This window comes from Saimiri boliviensis, chromosome 1 (assembly GCF_048565385.1).
Source record: "Saimiri boliviensis isolate mSaiBol1 chromosome 1, mSaiBol1.pri, whole genome shotgun sequence".
Taxonomy (NCBI): domain Eukaryota; kingdom Metazoa; phylum Chordata; class Mammalia; order Primates; family Cebidae; genus Saimiri; species Saimiri boliviensis.
The window spans coordinates 261,522,682-261,540,322 of record NC_133449.1 but is presented as its reverse complement, the minus strand read 5'-3'; the positions used below and the strand labels follow the sequence as shown (position 1 = coordinate 261,540,322).

The 17,641-nt window shown below is 38.4% G+C and overlaps 1 protein-coding gene across 1 annotated transcript in view; it reads right to left on the bottom strand.

The window, feature by feature from the left end:
- The window catches only part of MROH2B (maestro heat like repeat family member 2B), a 70,865-nt gene that overhangs the window by 16,036 nt on the left and 37,188 nt on the right, over positions 1-17,641 (bottom strand). The window contains exons 22-29 of the mRNA XM_003925897.1: positions 15,036-15,062; positions 14,297-14,416; positions 13,998-14,077; positions 5,101-5,236; positions 4,910-5,005; positions 4,559-4,648; positions 4,064-4,184; positions 1,616-1,713 (exon numbers count right to left, since the gene is read on the bottom strand). Coding sequence (XP_003925946.1) covers positions 1,616-1,713; positions 4,064-4,184; positions 4,559-4,648; positions 4,910-5,005; positions 5,101-5,236; positions 13,998-14,077; positions 14,297-14,416; positions 15,036-15,062 — 768 coding nt within the window. The remainder of the gene's footprint in view (positions 1-1,615; positions 1,714-4,063; positions 4,185-4,558; positions 4,649-4,909; positions 5,006-5,100; positions 5,237-13,997; positions 14,078-14,296; positions 14,417-15,035; positions 15,063-17,641) is intronic.

The window sequence follows — 17,641 nt, the reverse complement described above, 5'->3', positions numbered from 1 at the left end:
AACATTCCTGTTTACAATGGTCTTTCCCCTGCATTAAATGGCCAGATGATGTTGAGAAGATAAGAACTCCTTTTCTTGAATATTTGCACATCCAAGCCATTTGCTGAGTTATTATGGTTTCAAGATCAAAGGACTATACCACTCCTACCATTCTCTGAAACTCCAAATGCTTATCTGTTGTCCAAGCTTCATAGTTAGCTGTTTTGTTTCACACTGGGATGGATGTTGATTCAAGAGGAAAGGAAGGAAGGAAACTCATGTTTTTGAACACCTATTATGTGTCAGGCACCTTTTAAGGCATTTGACATAGGTTCCCTTCCTGTCCCCGAAAAGGCTTCTCTGTCATTTGCTGATCAATTACTCATGTTTCTGTTACAGCCAACTTCCTTCGTCCTAACTACCTCATTTGATAGCTGGATTCTTTCAGTCTCCTCCAAACTGACTTCCCTAATTTTGCTCTTAACAGTCTACATTCAAGTCTCCACATAGCTGCCAGAGTGACCCTTTAGAAATGTCTGGTTGTGTTTTTCCTGTTAGCCTGTAAGAGGCATTTGCACACTTGGAGTGCGAACCCCATCTTCAAGATATTTCACTTCTCTCTGTTAAGTATATTGTCATAATGTACTGATTTTTGCTGGATCCTTTATTGCCACTTGGGGAAAATTGGCATAACACCAATACAAATCTGTAATGTCTACATTATGAATGATGTCATCTTACATGAGGGTGCCCTTTTACGTTTCAAAATTGGCATAATTGTGTGTAGTGGCCTGACTCTTCTCAGAATCCTCCTTTGGATTTTGATTTCAAATGGAGCAAAAAACAAGGTCCTTAAAGAGGCCCAGAAGGTCCCTGTGTCAGCCACTGGTTACCTCTTAGATCTTATTACTCCCTCTTTCTACACTTCAGGGACTTTACACTTGCTGTTTTTCCTCTGCCTGGAATTCTCTTTCCCAGATATTTCCATGATTATCTCTTTCAGGGTGTCCTGCAGAGGATCACCTCTTACCTATTCTCTATTCCCTTTCTCGACTTCATTTTTCTCAGTTATCATTATCTGGCATTATATTTATTTTTTTTGGATTTTTGTTTTTACTAAGATGCAAGCTCAGTGAAACAGGGATTGCATTTTCTGCTTTCTTAGTGCCCAGAATAGAGCTTTGCATATGGTGGGTGCTCAGGAGTAGGGAGGTAAGTGAATGCATGACTGAATGAGTGACTGAATTGATCAGCCAGTCCTCAGAACAACTTCGAGAGTAAAGCTATGGTCTTTGTTTTTGTTTCTTGAGGATGAGGAGACTGAGCTTCAATCAATGCATATAGAGTGCATCTGATTAACTCCAAAGCCCTTGTTCCTTCCACTCTAACCCATAGCATCCCACATCCTGGGGAAGGACACTTGGTCTACAACGTTTCCCACTGTATGAAATGATCAGTAACAGGTGTTGACTAGCCAGGTGTACTCTAAGTTAAAAAAAAAAATCACAGGACCAAGGGTCCTTCATTCAGCTTCAATGTCTATCTTCCTTTGCAGCGGGGAGTATATAGCTTACTCATTTGGAATTCAACACAGAATCTTCTTTACATCCCATGGCCACTCCTCCATATTTATTACCTTAGCTATTTTAGAAGAAATCTTGATCTGGATCTGCTCATCATCACTTTCCAGTCCTTCCTGCAAACCCTGCAGTCTTTCTACTTCCAGGTGAATGCCTAAAATCAACAAAGGGAGAAATATATAAGCCTTCAAAGACCTGATAGGGGTTGAAGAGGCTGGCTATATTTTGATGTGACACTAAATTATCCACCATCTGATGAGAAGGTGATCATAAGCACTAACACATACTGAGTCATTTCTACAACCTGGGCACCATGCAAATACTCTGCCTACAACGATCTCACTTATTACTCGTGAACATGATCTGAGGTAGACTCTCCTGTTCCCTTCTTGGTTTTGCAGATGAGAAAGCTGGGGCAGAGAGATGTGAAGGCATTGCCCAAGGCACACAGTGAGTAAAAACAGGAGAGTATGAATTTGAACCCTGGTTGGTCTGACACAAATGCCCAGGCTCCAGCTATTCTGAGATACTGCCACCTCTTTTGGATTTCCATTCTTCAGTGAGCTCCCTCATTGGGGAAACTGAGAGGCAACTATTATAATCAGAAGTTTCCATCAGTAACTGTGTGAGGGATTGTTGATATCAATTTATAAATGCAGACCTAAACAATTAAGATTTTCTGTTTATTATTTGAATGTATAGTAATCATGGAAACTAATGCACAAACCATTCTGTGGAAGACAGCCTAGCCCAGTGGGATACATGTGGGCTTTGAAGTCAGATGCTCCTGAGTGCAAAGCCCAGCTACTCTACTTTCAGTGGTCCAAATAACTGAAAACTTATTTTCAGATCCCCTCTCTCAAAACTAAGTGAGAAACATCCATGTGTATTGATGGACATTTAATTTAGCGTCACACTTGTTACTTGTGTCTAGTAGGTGTTTTAGTAATATACATTCTTTCTCTCTACCATGCTTGACTGGTCCGTCAGGGAAATGTCAATGTAAATTATGAAGCATGGGAGTTCTATTAACAAAGAGTGTTTGAGGACCTGAATTTTTCATATTTTAGGAAAATGAAGTGGGCTAAAGGAAAAATAGGTAGAATAATAATAGAATCCAAATTCCTTTCTTCCCATGAGTTCCCTACTGCCATATTTCTATTATTACTGAAGTGGGTTTTTTATTTTTATTTTTTGAGACAGTCTCCCAGGTTGGAGTGCATGGGCATGATCTTGGGTCACTACAACCACTGCCTTACAGGTTCAAGTGATTCTCCTGCCTCAGGCTCCTGAGCAGCTGGGATTAGAGATGGCCACCACTACGCCCTGCTAATTTTTTGTATTTTTAGTAGAGATGGGGTTTCACCATGTTTGCCAGGCTGGTCTTGAACTCCTGATCTCAAGTGACCCGTACGCTTTGGACTCCCAAAATGCTGGGATTACAGGTGTGACTCACCATGCCTGGCCTGGAATGGTTCTTTAGTTCTCACTTCCTTAATTCTATTTTTTTCCTGACTTGGTAAAAACATATATCCTTAATTGATTATCTTCCCATATCCCAAAGGGCTTTCATACCTACATTGACTTTGCTGAAGAGTTTTTTTTTTTTTCCTTTTGACTGACTACCTCTCTCCCCATAGCCAAATCCTACCTTTTGGCTTTAACACACTTATAAAATGTGAATATTGCAGCTGTCATATCTCTGTGTCCCTAGCATCAGAACAGTGCCTGACACATGGAAAGGCACTCAATAAATACACTGAGTCCCTGAAAAATGATGTGTGGAACATAGGCAGGCATGAGGTAGCATTGAGTCTAAACTGTTTCTGGCTGTTTCTGCTCTGCAGACCTGTGCACGCACAATGCAGGGCTTCCTTGGTGAAATGCAGGCTGAATTAACCTGGATAGGGAGCCCTAATTGTTGGTTTCAGCCTGAGACTGAGGTTTAAAAATGCCTAATATTTTGTGGTATTGACAGTTATTCACATGACAGTTCCTCCTGCTCTGAAAATTTCCACAAAGTTCTGTCTCTTAGAGAGCTTTGAAAGGCACTTAGAACCACAATAATAGTGCAATTTTCTCCTGAAGAAAACCATGTGATAGAGGAAGCATTGCTAATACGCCCAATTGCTTCGTGATTTAAATTGGAGACTCTCAAAACATTTTTCCTACTTTAATGGATCTTTATAATGCTTCAGCGTTATTATCTCTATTTTAAAAAACAGGAAAACAGAACCACTGAGGAAAGAAATGCTTGTTTCAGATCTAGGAGAGAGACAGATTCTGTGATATAATTAAGGTATTAAAACAGAAATGGATGAACTGGAGAGGGAAGGATAAACAGAGAGAAGAGATATAGGAAGGAGAGAGGAGAGAAGAAAAGGAGAAAAATGAGGAAAGAGGAGGGGGAGGAAGGAGGGAGACATAGGTGCATAAGGCGAAAAGCTGAACATAAAAGAAGACGGATCTTTTCTTCATTTGTGGGTTCCCCATCTTTCCCTCACCTCTGATATAGAACAGACCAATAGCCGAGCTAGTAGCCGCCTGACGGATGGTGGGCAGGGTGTCACAGGAGTGAGGAGCCAGGAGTCCAAGTAGTGAACCGATTTTAAAGTTCTCTGGTGCCTGCAGGATAAAGGAGGCACCCTACTGTGATGGGGTAGCTTGGTCATACCCCAGGATATTCCCAACACTGGATCTCAAGTCTCTTATTTTCGCTCTGCAGGCCCTTAAAATGAAATTTGGTCTTGCACTTTCCCCTAAAATACGCCTATTTTTAAAGGGCAGTGGAAAAGTAAGCATGCACGTAAAGACAACCCAATAGCTCAATTTGTGAGTGCGAGCTGCACCCTGAAGTTAGCTCTCTCTCCAATGGTGCTCAGAATAGCACTTCACTCTGAGATGCAAGATCCATATGCAGGAGTTTTGGATTCCAGAGGTCTCAGAGATCCCTGCTGTTCACAAGCAATGAAGTCTATTTATTCCAGGGGATTACTTACCTCGGCATCATTTGTCAGCACTTTTGCAGTGATCTGGAAGGCTCTTTCTCTTTCCCACTCTTTTGGCGAAACAACCCACATTCGGAGAAGCTGTTGGTCAAAGAATAGGTGTTTTTTCCTTAATATTCTTTATATTCATCTAGTCTCACATTCTCTCTTTTTGTCTCTGCCCCTTCTGTAATGGGATGCTCACCTCCCCACAAACACTTTTTAAGTACACTGGCTGTATGTGGGGTGTGGGTGGGTCCAGTTGGATGTCTTCATGTGAGGAAAATGCAGTCGAGTTTGGAATGGACATCGAAGAACAGATTAGGGAGAATGAGAATCCATTTGAGTGGAGGCCCTACTCACATTAAACATTTCTTGACAGCCCTCTTCATCTGTATTATCCCACATCATGGTCTTCACAAGTTTTCCTAGGGCATCCATGGATCGTTCATAGAGGAACTGAAATCAAATACGTGTGTGTGAGTCTCAGGCTGGGGTGAGAGAGTAAGGTCCCACTGCAGATTTCATTCTACTTAGGCCTCACTAGGACATACTTGAATGTGCTCCTTGTCCTTGTCTGTCTGGCCTTCACTTTTCAGATTTTCCAGAGATGGAAGGGGCAGCAGGCTCCGGATATTCTCTTCAAGAATATTAAGGTGGTCATGTAGTGAGAGCTGAGGTTTCAGTTTACTGAAATGAGAACCACGTGGAGGAAAGGATATTACGATGACCAACAGAACACACCCAGCAGAGTTCCCAAGAACTGCCAATCACATCTGTCCATGTGACAAAGGTGTCACATTTTCTGACATGTTTGGGATGTTGAGAGAGATGGCGAAGGAGCAGGGAGAGATGGAAACATAGAATCGGACTGCATTGGTGAGCACAGTCAATATGCCTCCACTCTTTAGAGTGATGAACAAATCATCACTCACTTTGTGTCCCGTAACACTTTACTATATGATCTATGACAGCATTACCTACTTGTTTTTTCCATCTTGTGAGTGTGTCCATGTGAGACAGATAGAGGGAGAAAGAGAGAGAGAGAGAGAAAATGACATATATATTTTCAACTAGATTCTAAGTCTGCAGCAGCGACTTTGATCAATTTCATGTCTCTCTTCATGTTCTAAATAGTGCCATACATACTATAGGTTCTTATGTATGCACATAAGATGTGCATGATCCTGGAGTCCTTCCTTTCTGCCTTTCTTTCTTTCTTTCAAACATTTACTACAGCCATCATGAGGATATGAAAAAACCTACATATGACTTAGAAAAATGCACATGTTCAGTAAGTATGAAAAACCCCATTTATTTTTAAAATAAATGTAAGTTAAGACAATAAGATATCATTAGTGAGCTACCAAATTAGCAAAGAAATAAAAAATGAGGACACCATCAGGGAAATAAAGTTCTCTTAGGGTGGAATAAAATTCAGTACCGGCTGGGAAAGCTCTATGTACTCTTCTCGTCTGGCTCAGTGCTTTAAAAGAAATCAATGTATTGAGGTATAATTTATGTACAGTAAGCTGCGTCCCTTAAAAAAGTTTTGAGAGACGTTCACACTCATGAAAACACTGCCATAACCAATATAGAATATTTCTATCATACTCCATTTTTTTCTATGCCCCTTTGCAGGTTATCTTTTCCTCTCCCTTGACAACCACTGATTTGCTTGCTGTCATTAGTTTTCAAGTCCTGCAGCCGTGCTGTCTCCAGCCACATGTGCTAGTGAACATGAGTTGTGGCTGATCCGGATTAGCAATGTTTAAGTGTAACACATGGGATATTGAAGATTTAATATGAAGAATAATGTAAATTACCCAATTTTAAGATACCGATTACATGTTGAAATAATATACAGAATCTATTAGATTAAATAAAATATATTATTAAAATTAAATTGATCTGTTTCTTTTCACTCTTTTAAAAGTGGTTACCAGTTTTAAGTGACATATCTGACTTGCATTGTATTTCTACCTGACAACACTGTTCTAGAGCCTGGTTAATTCTTAATTCATCTTTAAGACAGATTTATTTGAACTTTCTACAAACCTCCCTCATTTTTGTTGACATGGCAACCTGTGCTCTCTCTGATCTTGCCTCTTACCACATTTGGAGAAATTATGTGGGTGCTTTTTGCATCTGTTTCCCCCAGTAGGCTGAAACTCAATCAGGGAGAGTCATATCTTGTTCATCATTGCTCTTTTACAACCTAGTTCAATGATATAGACGCCACTTAATAATATTTATTGAATAAAACTATCAACTATTATACTTAGAAGTTCAGGAAATAAGTTTTTGCACAAAGGCTTTCATCAGTATTATAGTTTTTTAAATAGGCAACAATTATATATATCAATAGGAGGCTGGTTAAGTGAGATGAGACATATTTATATAAGATATTAGGCAGCCATTAAAGATATATTTGTTACCTCAACATAATACATGCCATATGTGAAAAGCTTATAGCTAACATTGTACTCGATGGTAAAAGTCTGAAAGCATCCCCTATAAGACCAAGAATAAGACAAGGATACCATTTTTACAGATTCTATTTAACATAGTACTGGAAGTTCTAGCCAGAGTAATTAGGTAAGGAAAAATTTAAAAGGCATCTAAATGGGAAACAAAGAAGTAAAACTGTCTCTGTTTAGAGATGACATGATCTTATATGAAGGAAGCTCTAACAACGTGACCAAAAAACTGTTAGAACTAATAAGTAAATTCAGCAAAGTTGCAAGATACAAAATCAACCTATAAAAATCTGTTGCATTTCCATATGCAACTGATTTGTTCAGAAATGAACAAACTGAAAGGAAATGAACAATTCCATTTATAGCAGCATCAAAAAGAATAAAGTACTTAGGAATAAACTTAACCAAGTGAAACATAGAAAATCACTAAACATTATTCAAAGAAATAAAGAAGACAAATAATGGAAAGACATCCTGTGTTCATGAATTAAACCATATTGTAAAGATGACTAGATCTTAACATTGTTAACATTAGATCTACAGATTTAATGTAATTCCTATAAAAAAACCAAGGGTGCTTTCGTAGAAATAGAAAAATTCATCTTAAAATTAATGTGAAATCTCTAGAGACCCTAAATAGCCAAAAAATTTTGAAAAAGAACAAAGTGGCTGGTCACAGTGGCTCACACCTGTAATTCTAGCACTTTGGGAGGCCAATGCGAGCGGATCATGAGGTCAGGACATCGAGACCATCCTGGCCAACATGGTGAAATCCCATCTCTACCAAAAGTACAAAAAAATTAGCTGGGCGTGGTGGCACGTGCCTGTATTCCCAGCTACTCGGGAGGCTGAGGCAGGAGAATTGCTTGAACCTGGGAGGCGGAGGTTGCAGTGAGCTGAGATTGTGCCACTGCACTACAGCCTGGGCGACAGTGCAAGACTCCGTCCCAAGAAAAGAAAAAGAACAAAGCTGTGGGTCTTAACACGTACTGATTTCAAAACTTATTACTAAAGCACAGTAATCAAAATAGTATGTAACTGGCATAAAGATAGACATATAGGCCAGGTGTGGTGGTGCAAACCTGTAATCCCCGCATTTTGGGACACTGAGGTGGGTGGATAGCTTGAGCCCAGGAGTTTGAGACCAGCTAGACAACATGGCAAAATCATGTCTCTACAAAAATAGAAAAATGAGCTGAGTGTGGTGGTGCTTGCCTGTGATCCCAGATACTTGGGAGACTCAGGAGGGAGCATCACTTGAGCCCAGAAGATCAAGGCTGCAGTAAGCTGAGATCGTACCACTGCACTCCAGCCTGGGTGACAGAGTGAAACCCTGGCTCAGAAAACAAAAACAAAAACAAAAACAGAAAAAGAGACCTATAAACCAATGGAATAGAATAAAGAGCTTGTAACTAAACTGTTACATGAATTCTGAAAAGGGTACCAAGACCTTTCCATGGGGAAAGGACAATTTTTTAAAAAACAAATTTTACTGACTGGGCGCGGTAGCTCACACTTGTAATCCCAGCATTTTGGGAGGCTGAAGAGGATGGATCACGAGGTCAGGAGTTTGACATTAGCCTGACCAACATGGTGAAATCCTATCTCTACTAAAAATACAAAAAAAATAGCCATTGCGGTGGCACGTGCCTGTAATCCCAGCTACTCAGGAGGCTCAGGCAGGAGAATCACTTGAACCTGGGAAGCAGAGGTTGCAGTGAGTCGAGATTATGCCACTACACTCCAGCCTGGGTGACAGAGTTAGACTCCACCTCAAAAAATAAATAAATAAAAACAAATTTTATTGAGTATATTTAAGGTATACAAGATGATGTTATGAGATATACATAGTAAAAGGTTACTATGCTTAAAAAAAATTAACATAGCCATCATCTCACATAATTATCCATTTCCCTCTAATCCCCTCCCATCCCCAACCTTGTGGCAAGAGCAAGAGCAGGAGCAGCTATAATTTATTCATTTAGCAAAATCCTTAATATGATACACTATTATTAATTATAGTCCTAGGTTGTACATTATTAGATCTTTAGGCTGGTTCATCAGACTTACCTGCAAGTTTATATCTTTTGGCTTAGGTCTTCCATTTCCTATCTACCACTGAGAATAAGACAGTAGCCACTGTTTTTATTCTCCTTAAAAATTCCACATTCAAGTGAGATTATCCAAATTTTTTTGTGTGTACGGCTTAGTTTACATAACAAAATGTCTTATGTTGAAACCAATGGCAGGATCTCCTTTTTAAAGGCTGAGTAATATTCCATTGAGTGTATAAATATCACAATGTCTTTATCCATTTATTCATTGACAGACACCTAGGTTGTTTCCAGATGTGAGCTATTGTTAATAATGCTACAATAAACATGGAAGTACAGATATCTTAAAACTTTTTTTTTAAACTTCAAAAGCTATAGGGGTACAAGTGGTTTTTGGTTAAAAGGATGAGCTATATAGTAGTGATGTTTGAGATTTTAGTGTACCAGTTACCTGAATAGTGTAAATTGTACCCCAATAGGTAATTTTTCATCTCTCAGGGAGTGCAGATATCTTTATGAGGTGGTGATTTCATTTCCTTTGGGTATATACACAGAAGAGAATTTGCTGGGTCATATAGTAATCCTATTTTTAATTTCTTTAGGACCCTCCCTCCATATTGTTTTCCATAATGGATGCACCAATTTACACTCCCACCAACAGTGTACAAGTGTTCCCCTTTCTCTACATTCTTGCTAACACTTGCTAGTATTTCTTTTTAATAACAGCTATCTTAACAGGTATGAGGTAGTATCTCAAAATGCTTTTGATTTGTATTTCCATGATTGTGAGTGATATTGAGTATTTTTCATTTGTCTTCTAGCCATTTGCATGTCTTCTTTTGAGAAATGTCTACTCAGATCCTTTGTTCATTTTTAATGACATTATATATGAGTTCTTCACAAATTTTGATATTAACTCAGATATATGGTTTACAAATACTTTTTTCCCCATCCATAGTTGCCTTTTCATTTTGTTTACTATTCTCTTTGTGCTATAGAAACTTTATAGTTCGATGTAGTGCCATTTGTTTATATTTACTTTTGTAGGCCAAGCTTTCTGATGCGAGGACAATCTTTATGAGAAATGTTGGAAAAAATGAATATCTACATGCAAAAGAGTTAAGCTGGACCCTTATACTACACCATATGCTAAAATGAACTCACAATGGATCAAAGATTTAAATGTAAGAGTTAAAACTATTAAACTCTTAGAAGAAAACATAGGGAAAAGCTTCATGATCTTGAATTTGACAGTGATTTCTTGAAACACAGGGAGCAAAAGTAAAAATAGACAAATGGACCACTTAAAAATTATAAACTTCTGTGCACCTGGGAAATACAAAAGAGGGAGGAAGACAGGTGGTAAGGGTGAACAAAACTACTTATTGGGTACTATGCTCACTACCTGGGTGACAGATTCATTTGTACTCCAAATCTCAGCATCATGTAATATACAAACCTGCACATGTAGTCCCAAATCTAAAATAGAAATTGAAGAAAACAAAACCAAACAAAACTTTTGCACATCAAAAGATACAATTAGCAGAGTGAAAGGCAACGTATTAAATGGAAGAAAAATATTTGCAAATCGTATGTCTGATAAGAGATTAATGTTCAGAATAAATTAAAGAATGCTATAATTCAACAACAAAACACCAAACAATTTGATTTTAAAAATGGGCAAAGGACTTGAGTAGACATTTCTCCAAAAAAGATATACAAATAGCTAACAAGTATATGAAATGATATTCAACGTCACTAATCATTAGGATAATGCAAATCAAAACTACAAGAAGATACCACCTCACCCATTAGAAGGGCTATAAAAAACGAAGTTTCAGGTTATAAAATCAATATATACAAATCAGTAGCTCTGCTATACACCAACAATGACCAAGCTGAGAATCAAATAAAGAATGCAATCCCTTTTACAACAGCTGTAAAAAAAAAAAATTAAATACCTAGAAATGTACTTAACCAAGGAAGTGAAAGATAGCTATGAGGCAAACTACAAAACACTGCCAAAAGAAACCCTAGAATACAAAAACTAATGGAAACAGATCCCATGCTCAAGGATGGGAAATATCAGTACTGTGAAAATGACCATATTGCCCAAAGCAATGGACAGATTCAGTGCAATTCCCATTACAATACCATCATCATTTTTCATAGGACTTGGAAAAAAATCTTAAAATTCTTATGGAATAAAAAAGAGCCCACTGGATCACAAGGTCAGGAGTTAGAGACCAGCCTGGCCAACAGAGTGAAACCCCATTGCTACTAAAAATACAAAAAATAGCCAGGTGTGGTGGTATACATCTATAGTCCCAGCTACTTGGGAGGCTGAGGCAGGAGAATTATTGCTCTAACCTGAGGCAGAGATTGCAGTGAGCCGAGACCATGCCATTACACTCCAGCCTGAGTGACAGAGTGAGACTTCATCTCAAAAAAAAAAAAAAAAAAAAAAAAAAAAAAAAGAGCCCACACAGCCAAAGCAATACTAAGAAAAAAGAACAAATCTGGACTTATTACATTACCTGACTTCAAATTATACAAAACTATAGTTACCAAAACAGCATGGCACTGTTACAGAAATAGGCACTTAGACCGATGGAACAGAAAGAACACCCCAAAATAAACCCAAATACGTTTAGCCAACAATATGAATGTACTTAATAATACTGGACTGTATACTTAGAAATGGTTGATTAGAAATTTTAGATTTTATGTATTTCGCCACAATTAAACATTAACAAAAACTAAAAAATAAGAAAAGTAGGATATTTGTGAAGAATTGGTAATAATGTGGAAATACATAAGGTGAAGAAAGAAAAAGCTGGATGAAAAAGCAAATGCAGAATAGAATCTCAACTCTGTTATAAAAATGGAAGACTAGAAATAAAGACTTGAAGGAATGTATTTTAGCACATTTTCGCACTGCTATAAAGAAATACTTGAGACTATGTAATTTATAAAGGAAAGAGGTTTAATTGACTCACAGTTCCACATGGCTCAGGAGGCCTCAGGAAACTTGCAATTGTGGCAGAAGGCAAAGGAAAAGCAGGCACTTTTCCACAGTGCAGCAAAAGAGAGTGAGCATGTGAAAGAGAAACTGTCAAACACTTATAAAACCATCAGCTCTCATGAGAACTCACTGACTACCATGAGAAGAGCATGGGGAAACCATCCCCATGATCCAATCACCTCGATCCCTTGACACGTGGGGATTATAGGTCCTTTCCTCAACACGTGGGAATTACAATTTGAGATGAGGTTTGGGTGGGACACAAAGTCAAACGACATCAAGGAAACAGACCAAAGTATTGCCAGCAGGGGCACTATGGGTGGTTTTTATTATTTTTAAAATTGTTTTTTTGGTTTCCAAATTTTTACAGAGGAATTCTATTTCTTTTCCTTTTTGTTTCTTTCATCTTTCATTTTAGGTTCAGAGGGTACATGTGTGGGTTTGTTATACGGGTAAATTGCATGTCATGAGGATTTGGTGTACAGATTATCTCATCACCTAGGTAATAAGCACAGTAGCAGATAGATGGTTTTAAAATTCTCACTGTCGTCCCAACCTCCACCCTTAAGTAGGCCCCAGTGTCTATTATTTCTTTATTTGTGTCCATGTGTACTCAATATTTAGCTCCCACTTATAAAATTAGTGGTATTTGGTTTTCCTGCATGAATTTGCTTAGATTTATGGCTTTCAGCTCCTTTTGTGTCACTGCAAAAGATACAATTTTATTCTTTTATTATGGCTGCATAGTATTCTGTGGTATAATGTATCACATTTTCTTTATCCAGTCCATCATTCATGGGTATTTAGGTTGATTCCATGACTTTGTTACTGTGAATAGTGCTGCAATGAACATATGCAAGCCTGTATCTTTATGGTAGAGCTGTTTATATCCCCTGGGTATATATCAAGAAATGGGATTGCTGGGTTGCATTGTAACTGTTTTAAGTTCCTTGAGAGCTATCTGAACTGCTTTCCACAGTGGCTGAACTGGTTTGCATTCCCATCTGCAGTGTAAAAGTGTTTTCTTTTCTCTACAACTTTATCAGCATCTTTTTTCCCCCTTTTTAATAATAGCCATTCTGACTGGTGTGAGATGCTATCTTATTGTGGATTTGATTTAACTTCTATTTATTTTACTGCTGGGGGAAACATATGATTTTTTTTTTTTTTTTTTTTTTTTTTTTTTTTTTTTTTGAGATGGAGTTTCGCTCTTGTTACCCAGGCTGGAGTGCAATGGCACGATCTCGGCTCACCGCAACCTCCGCCTCCTGGGTTCAAGCAATTCTCCTGCCTCAGCCTCCTGAGTAGCTGGGATTACAGGCACACACCACCATACCCAGCTAATGTTTTTTATTTTTAGTAGAGACGGGGTTTCACCATGCTGACCAGGATGGTCTCGATCTCTCGACCTCGTGATCCACCCGCCTTGGCCTCCCAAAGTGCTGGGATTACAGGCTTGAGCCACTGCGCCTGGCCGAAACATATGATTTTTAAAATGTGCCAAAAATTATTTTCTCTTTCAGGTTTATCACTGCTAACCAACTGAATGTGATTAGGACTTTCATAAGATTTTAATCGAAACATTAAAATTTGCCTGAATGCCAAGACCTAGAAAGAGGAATTTCCTTTTTCAGAGAAATTTTAGTCCTCATCTATACATATGATTCCTCTGAGTAGCTCTTTAGTCTCTATCAGCTGTCAAACAACTAATCTCTCAGCCAGATCCATAACTCTTCGGAAGGAGAAAAAGGCCCAGTTTGAAGGTCCCACTAATCAACTGCGTTCAGTTTTGGGAGTGAGTACTGAAGTCTGCAATAATAGATGTCAGTTGATCAGAAGGAAGATAAGGGGGAAAAATACTTTTTCAATGAAAACAACAAAAAATTATCTACCTGAGATATCTAATGGCGATTAAGGCTTTCCACCGAACAGGGCTAGCTAAGGAATCCAGGGGCTCATCTCTAATGAAGTCCTGCAACACAAGTAAGGAGGTAAAATGTTTCATGAAGGCTCAGGAAAGTTTCCAGATGCAGCTGCAACCTCATTGGACCATGGGGTGCACTGGGTCAGAAACAAGCCAGAGATCTGTTACGTGGGACTGGTGAAGTCTATTCACTTTTTAAAAAGATAGCCCTGAGCTCTTGGTAATGGAATACTCAGGGCCTTTCTTATTCCCTCTCTGCATACTCACCAGCATGTAACCAATCAGCGTCTCCTTGGAGGAAAGCTTAAACTCCTGATCCTCAGCATCTTGGACAGCAATGGCAATCTCAGTGATGCTTCTTGCAAAACTCATTTGCAGATCCATGTCCTAAAGCAAAAGCATTCACCTTGCAAGTCAAGGTCTAAGGCACCACACTCGGGTCTATAAACATGTGACTTAGCTTTGAAATATGTTCCCAGACAGGAGTGAGAATCTTTGCTTCCTTTGCCATCTCTACTCCAGCCTAGGGCCTAAGCTGCAGGGAAAGTGAGAAACAAAGGGCAATTTCCTCCCCTACCACCCTCAATAGAATGAAGGTTCTCTAGAACAGTGGCTTTCAAACTTTTTTGACCATAATCAACAGTAAGAAACAGTTTACAATTCCACCTAGTACCTATATACCACAAATATGTTTAATATATAACTGAAATAATCACTATATGTATTCTGTAATTAATTTCATTTAATAATTTTGCTGATTGTGACCAATTAAATTGATTTCATGGTCAACTGGTGATCAAAGTTTGAAAAACATTGCTTTAGTTTATAGCTCAACTTCTAATGTTCCTGGAACCAGAATATAGTTCCTTGTTCTGTCCTGGATTAGAATCATGGATTCTGATTTCAGAACTAGATTGTTACATGTTGTAAACCTTTCCACTGAAATCAAATCAAAAGGACATCTTTGCTTGGCACACTTCAGGGGAACTGTCTCTCTCTCTCATACCTTGTTCATCACAGACATGCCCAGAACCTAAAAAAAAAAATCAAAGGCAAAATTAGATACTCAAGTGAGTAGCAGCCACAGATACACCCAACCCAACAAAAGGACCCATCCCTCATCCTGAAGGACAACAGTAAAGCAGGACAAAGGAGCTTTGCCAAGGGGGATCTTGCCAAGGAGAAGGGGGAAGTTCACTTCTTCCATTTTTAAAGTGAGATCTTGTACATTAGCAGAGGCTTTCCCCCAGGTGAGTCATGAATAAGCTGCAGAAGACAGGATAGAGACTTCGAGTCTTGGGTGTTCAGGCTTCACAATCAGTTTAAAAAGGCTCAACAGACTTTGGTAAGGAAAAAGGGTAAAGGCTTTTAGGGAAATGAGAAGTGAAAAATTATAAAATGAAAAGTCAAAGGGCAGCTTACTCTGGAACTGTGAGCACAGTGAGTTCTGCTATAACATTTGTGCTGAAAATGCAGATTTGTTCCAATGAGATCGACATACTGTATCAGAGAATACTTTTAGCATGTATTCATATGTTGCATTCACATTTGCTTGTGTGCAGTTTCCTCTGTGAGAGGAAAGGTGCACAGTTGAACTGAGTCACGTAGGAATACTCAAAGTACACACATGCACACACCTCATGAATCTACAACCTACATCAGTTTACTGTGTGTTATGAGCCTTTCCCATCCAAATCTGGTGTTACAACTGCCTGTCAGATTTCAGATAACCCTCCTTCGATTTATAATTTCTTAAGAAGTCCCGGCTTTCACAACTGACTTCAGGGTTTCAAGGTAAAGTGCCATTTTTTTGGGTAGCATTTATGTATTAAATTTTTTTTTTAAGATTCATATTCACTGACAAAATGATTTCATATGCAGAAAACCCTAAAGACTCCACAAAGAGGCTGCTGGAACTGATTAATGATTTCAGTAAGGTGTCAGGATACAAAGTCAATGTACGAAAATCAGTAGCAGTTTCATTATTTTCATACACCAATAATGTCCAGGCTGAGAGTCAAATCAAGAACATAATCTCATTTATAATAGTCACAAAGAAAATAATATACATAGGAATACAGTTTACCAAGGCTATGAAAGACCTTTACGAGGAGGACTACAAAACACTGCTGAAAGAAATCAGAGATGGCACAAATAGATGGAAAAACATTCCATGCTCATGGATAGGAAGAATCAATATTGTTAAAATGATCATACTGCTCAAAGCAATTTACAGATTCAATGGTATTCCTATCAAATTACCAATGTCATTCTTCACAGAAGTAGAAAAAAAACTATTATAAAATTTGAATGGAAGCAGAAAAAAGCCTGACTAGTTAAAGTAATACTAAGATGGAAGTATCATACTACCTGACTTCAAACTATACTATAAGGATATAGTAATCAAAACAGCATGGTACCGGTACAAAAACAGACACATAAATTAATAGAACAGAATAGAAAACTCAGAAATAAAGCCATACACCATATGATCTTTGACAAGGGTGACACACACAAAAAAGCAATAGGAAAAGGACTCCCTATTCAATAAATAAAGGTTGCTGGGATAACTGGCTAGCCATATGCAGATGAATGAAACTAGATCCTTACTTTTCACTATATATCAAAATTAATCTAAGATAGATGAAAGATTTAATTGACAAGTAGGACCTAATTAAAGAGCTTCTGCACAGCAAAAGAAAATATGAACAGAGTAAACAGACAACCTACAGAATGGGATAAAATATCCTCAAACTATGCGTCTGACAAAGTTCTAATATCCAGAATCTATAAGGAATTTTAACAAATCAACAAACAAAGAACAAACAACCCCATTAAAAAGTAGCAAAGGACATGAACAGACACTTCTCAAAAGAGGACATGTAAGTGTCCAACAAACATGAAAAAAGGCACATCGTTACTAACCATCAAAGAAATGCAAATCAAAACCACAATGAAACACTGTCTTATACTGGTCAGAATGGCAATATAAAAATGTCAAAAAAACAACAGATGCTGGTGAGGCTGGGGAGAAAAGGGAATGTTTATACATGGTTGGTGGGAATACAAATCAGTTCAGGCATTGTGGAAAGCAGATAGGAGATTTCTCAAAGAACTAAAAACAGAGCTACCATTCAATCCAGCAATTCCATTACTGGGAATATGCCAAAAAAAAAAAAAAATGGGGCTGGGCACGGTGGCTCATGTCTGTAATCTCAGAACTTTGGGAGGCTAAGGTGGGTGGATCACAAGGTCAAGAGTTTGAGACCAGCCTGGCCAACATGGTGAAACCCTGTCTCTATTAAAAACACAAAAATTAGCTGGGTGTGGTGGTGGGCACCTGTAATTCCAGATACTCTGGAGGCTGAGGCAGGAGAATTGCTTGAACCCAGGAGGTGAAGGTATAGTGAGCTGAGATTGCACCACTGCACTCCAGCCTGGGTGACAGAGCAAGACTCCATCTCAGAAAGAAAAAAAGGGTTTATTTTACCAAAAAGACACATGCACTCATATGTTCATTGCTGCATTATTCACAATAGCAAAGACATGGAATCAACCATGGAGGACTGGATAAAAATGTGGAAAAAATATATATATATCCCACATCTATAT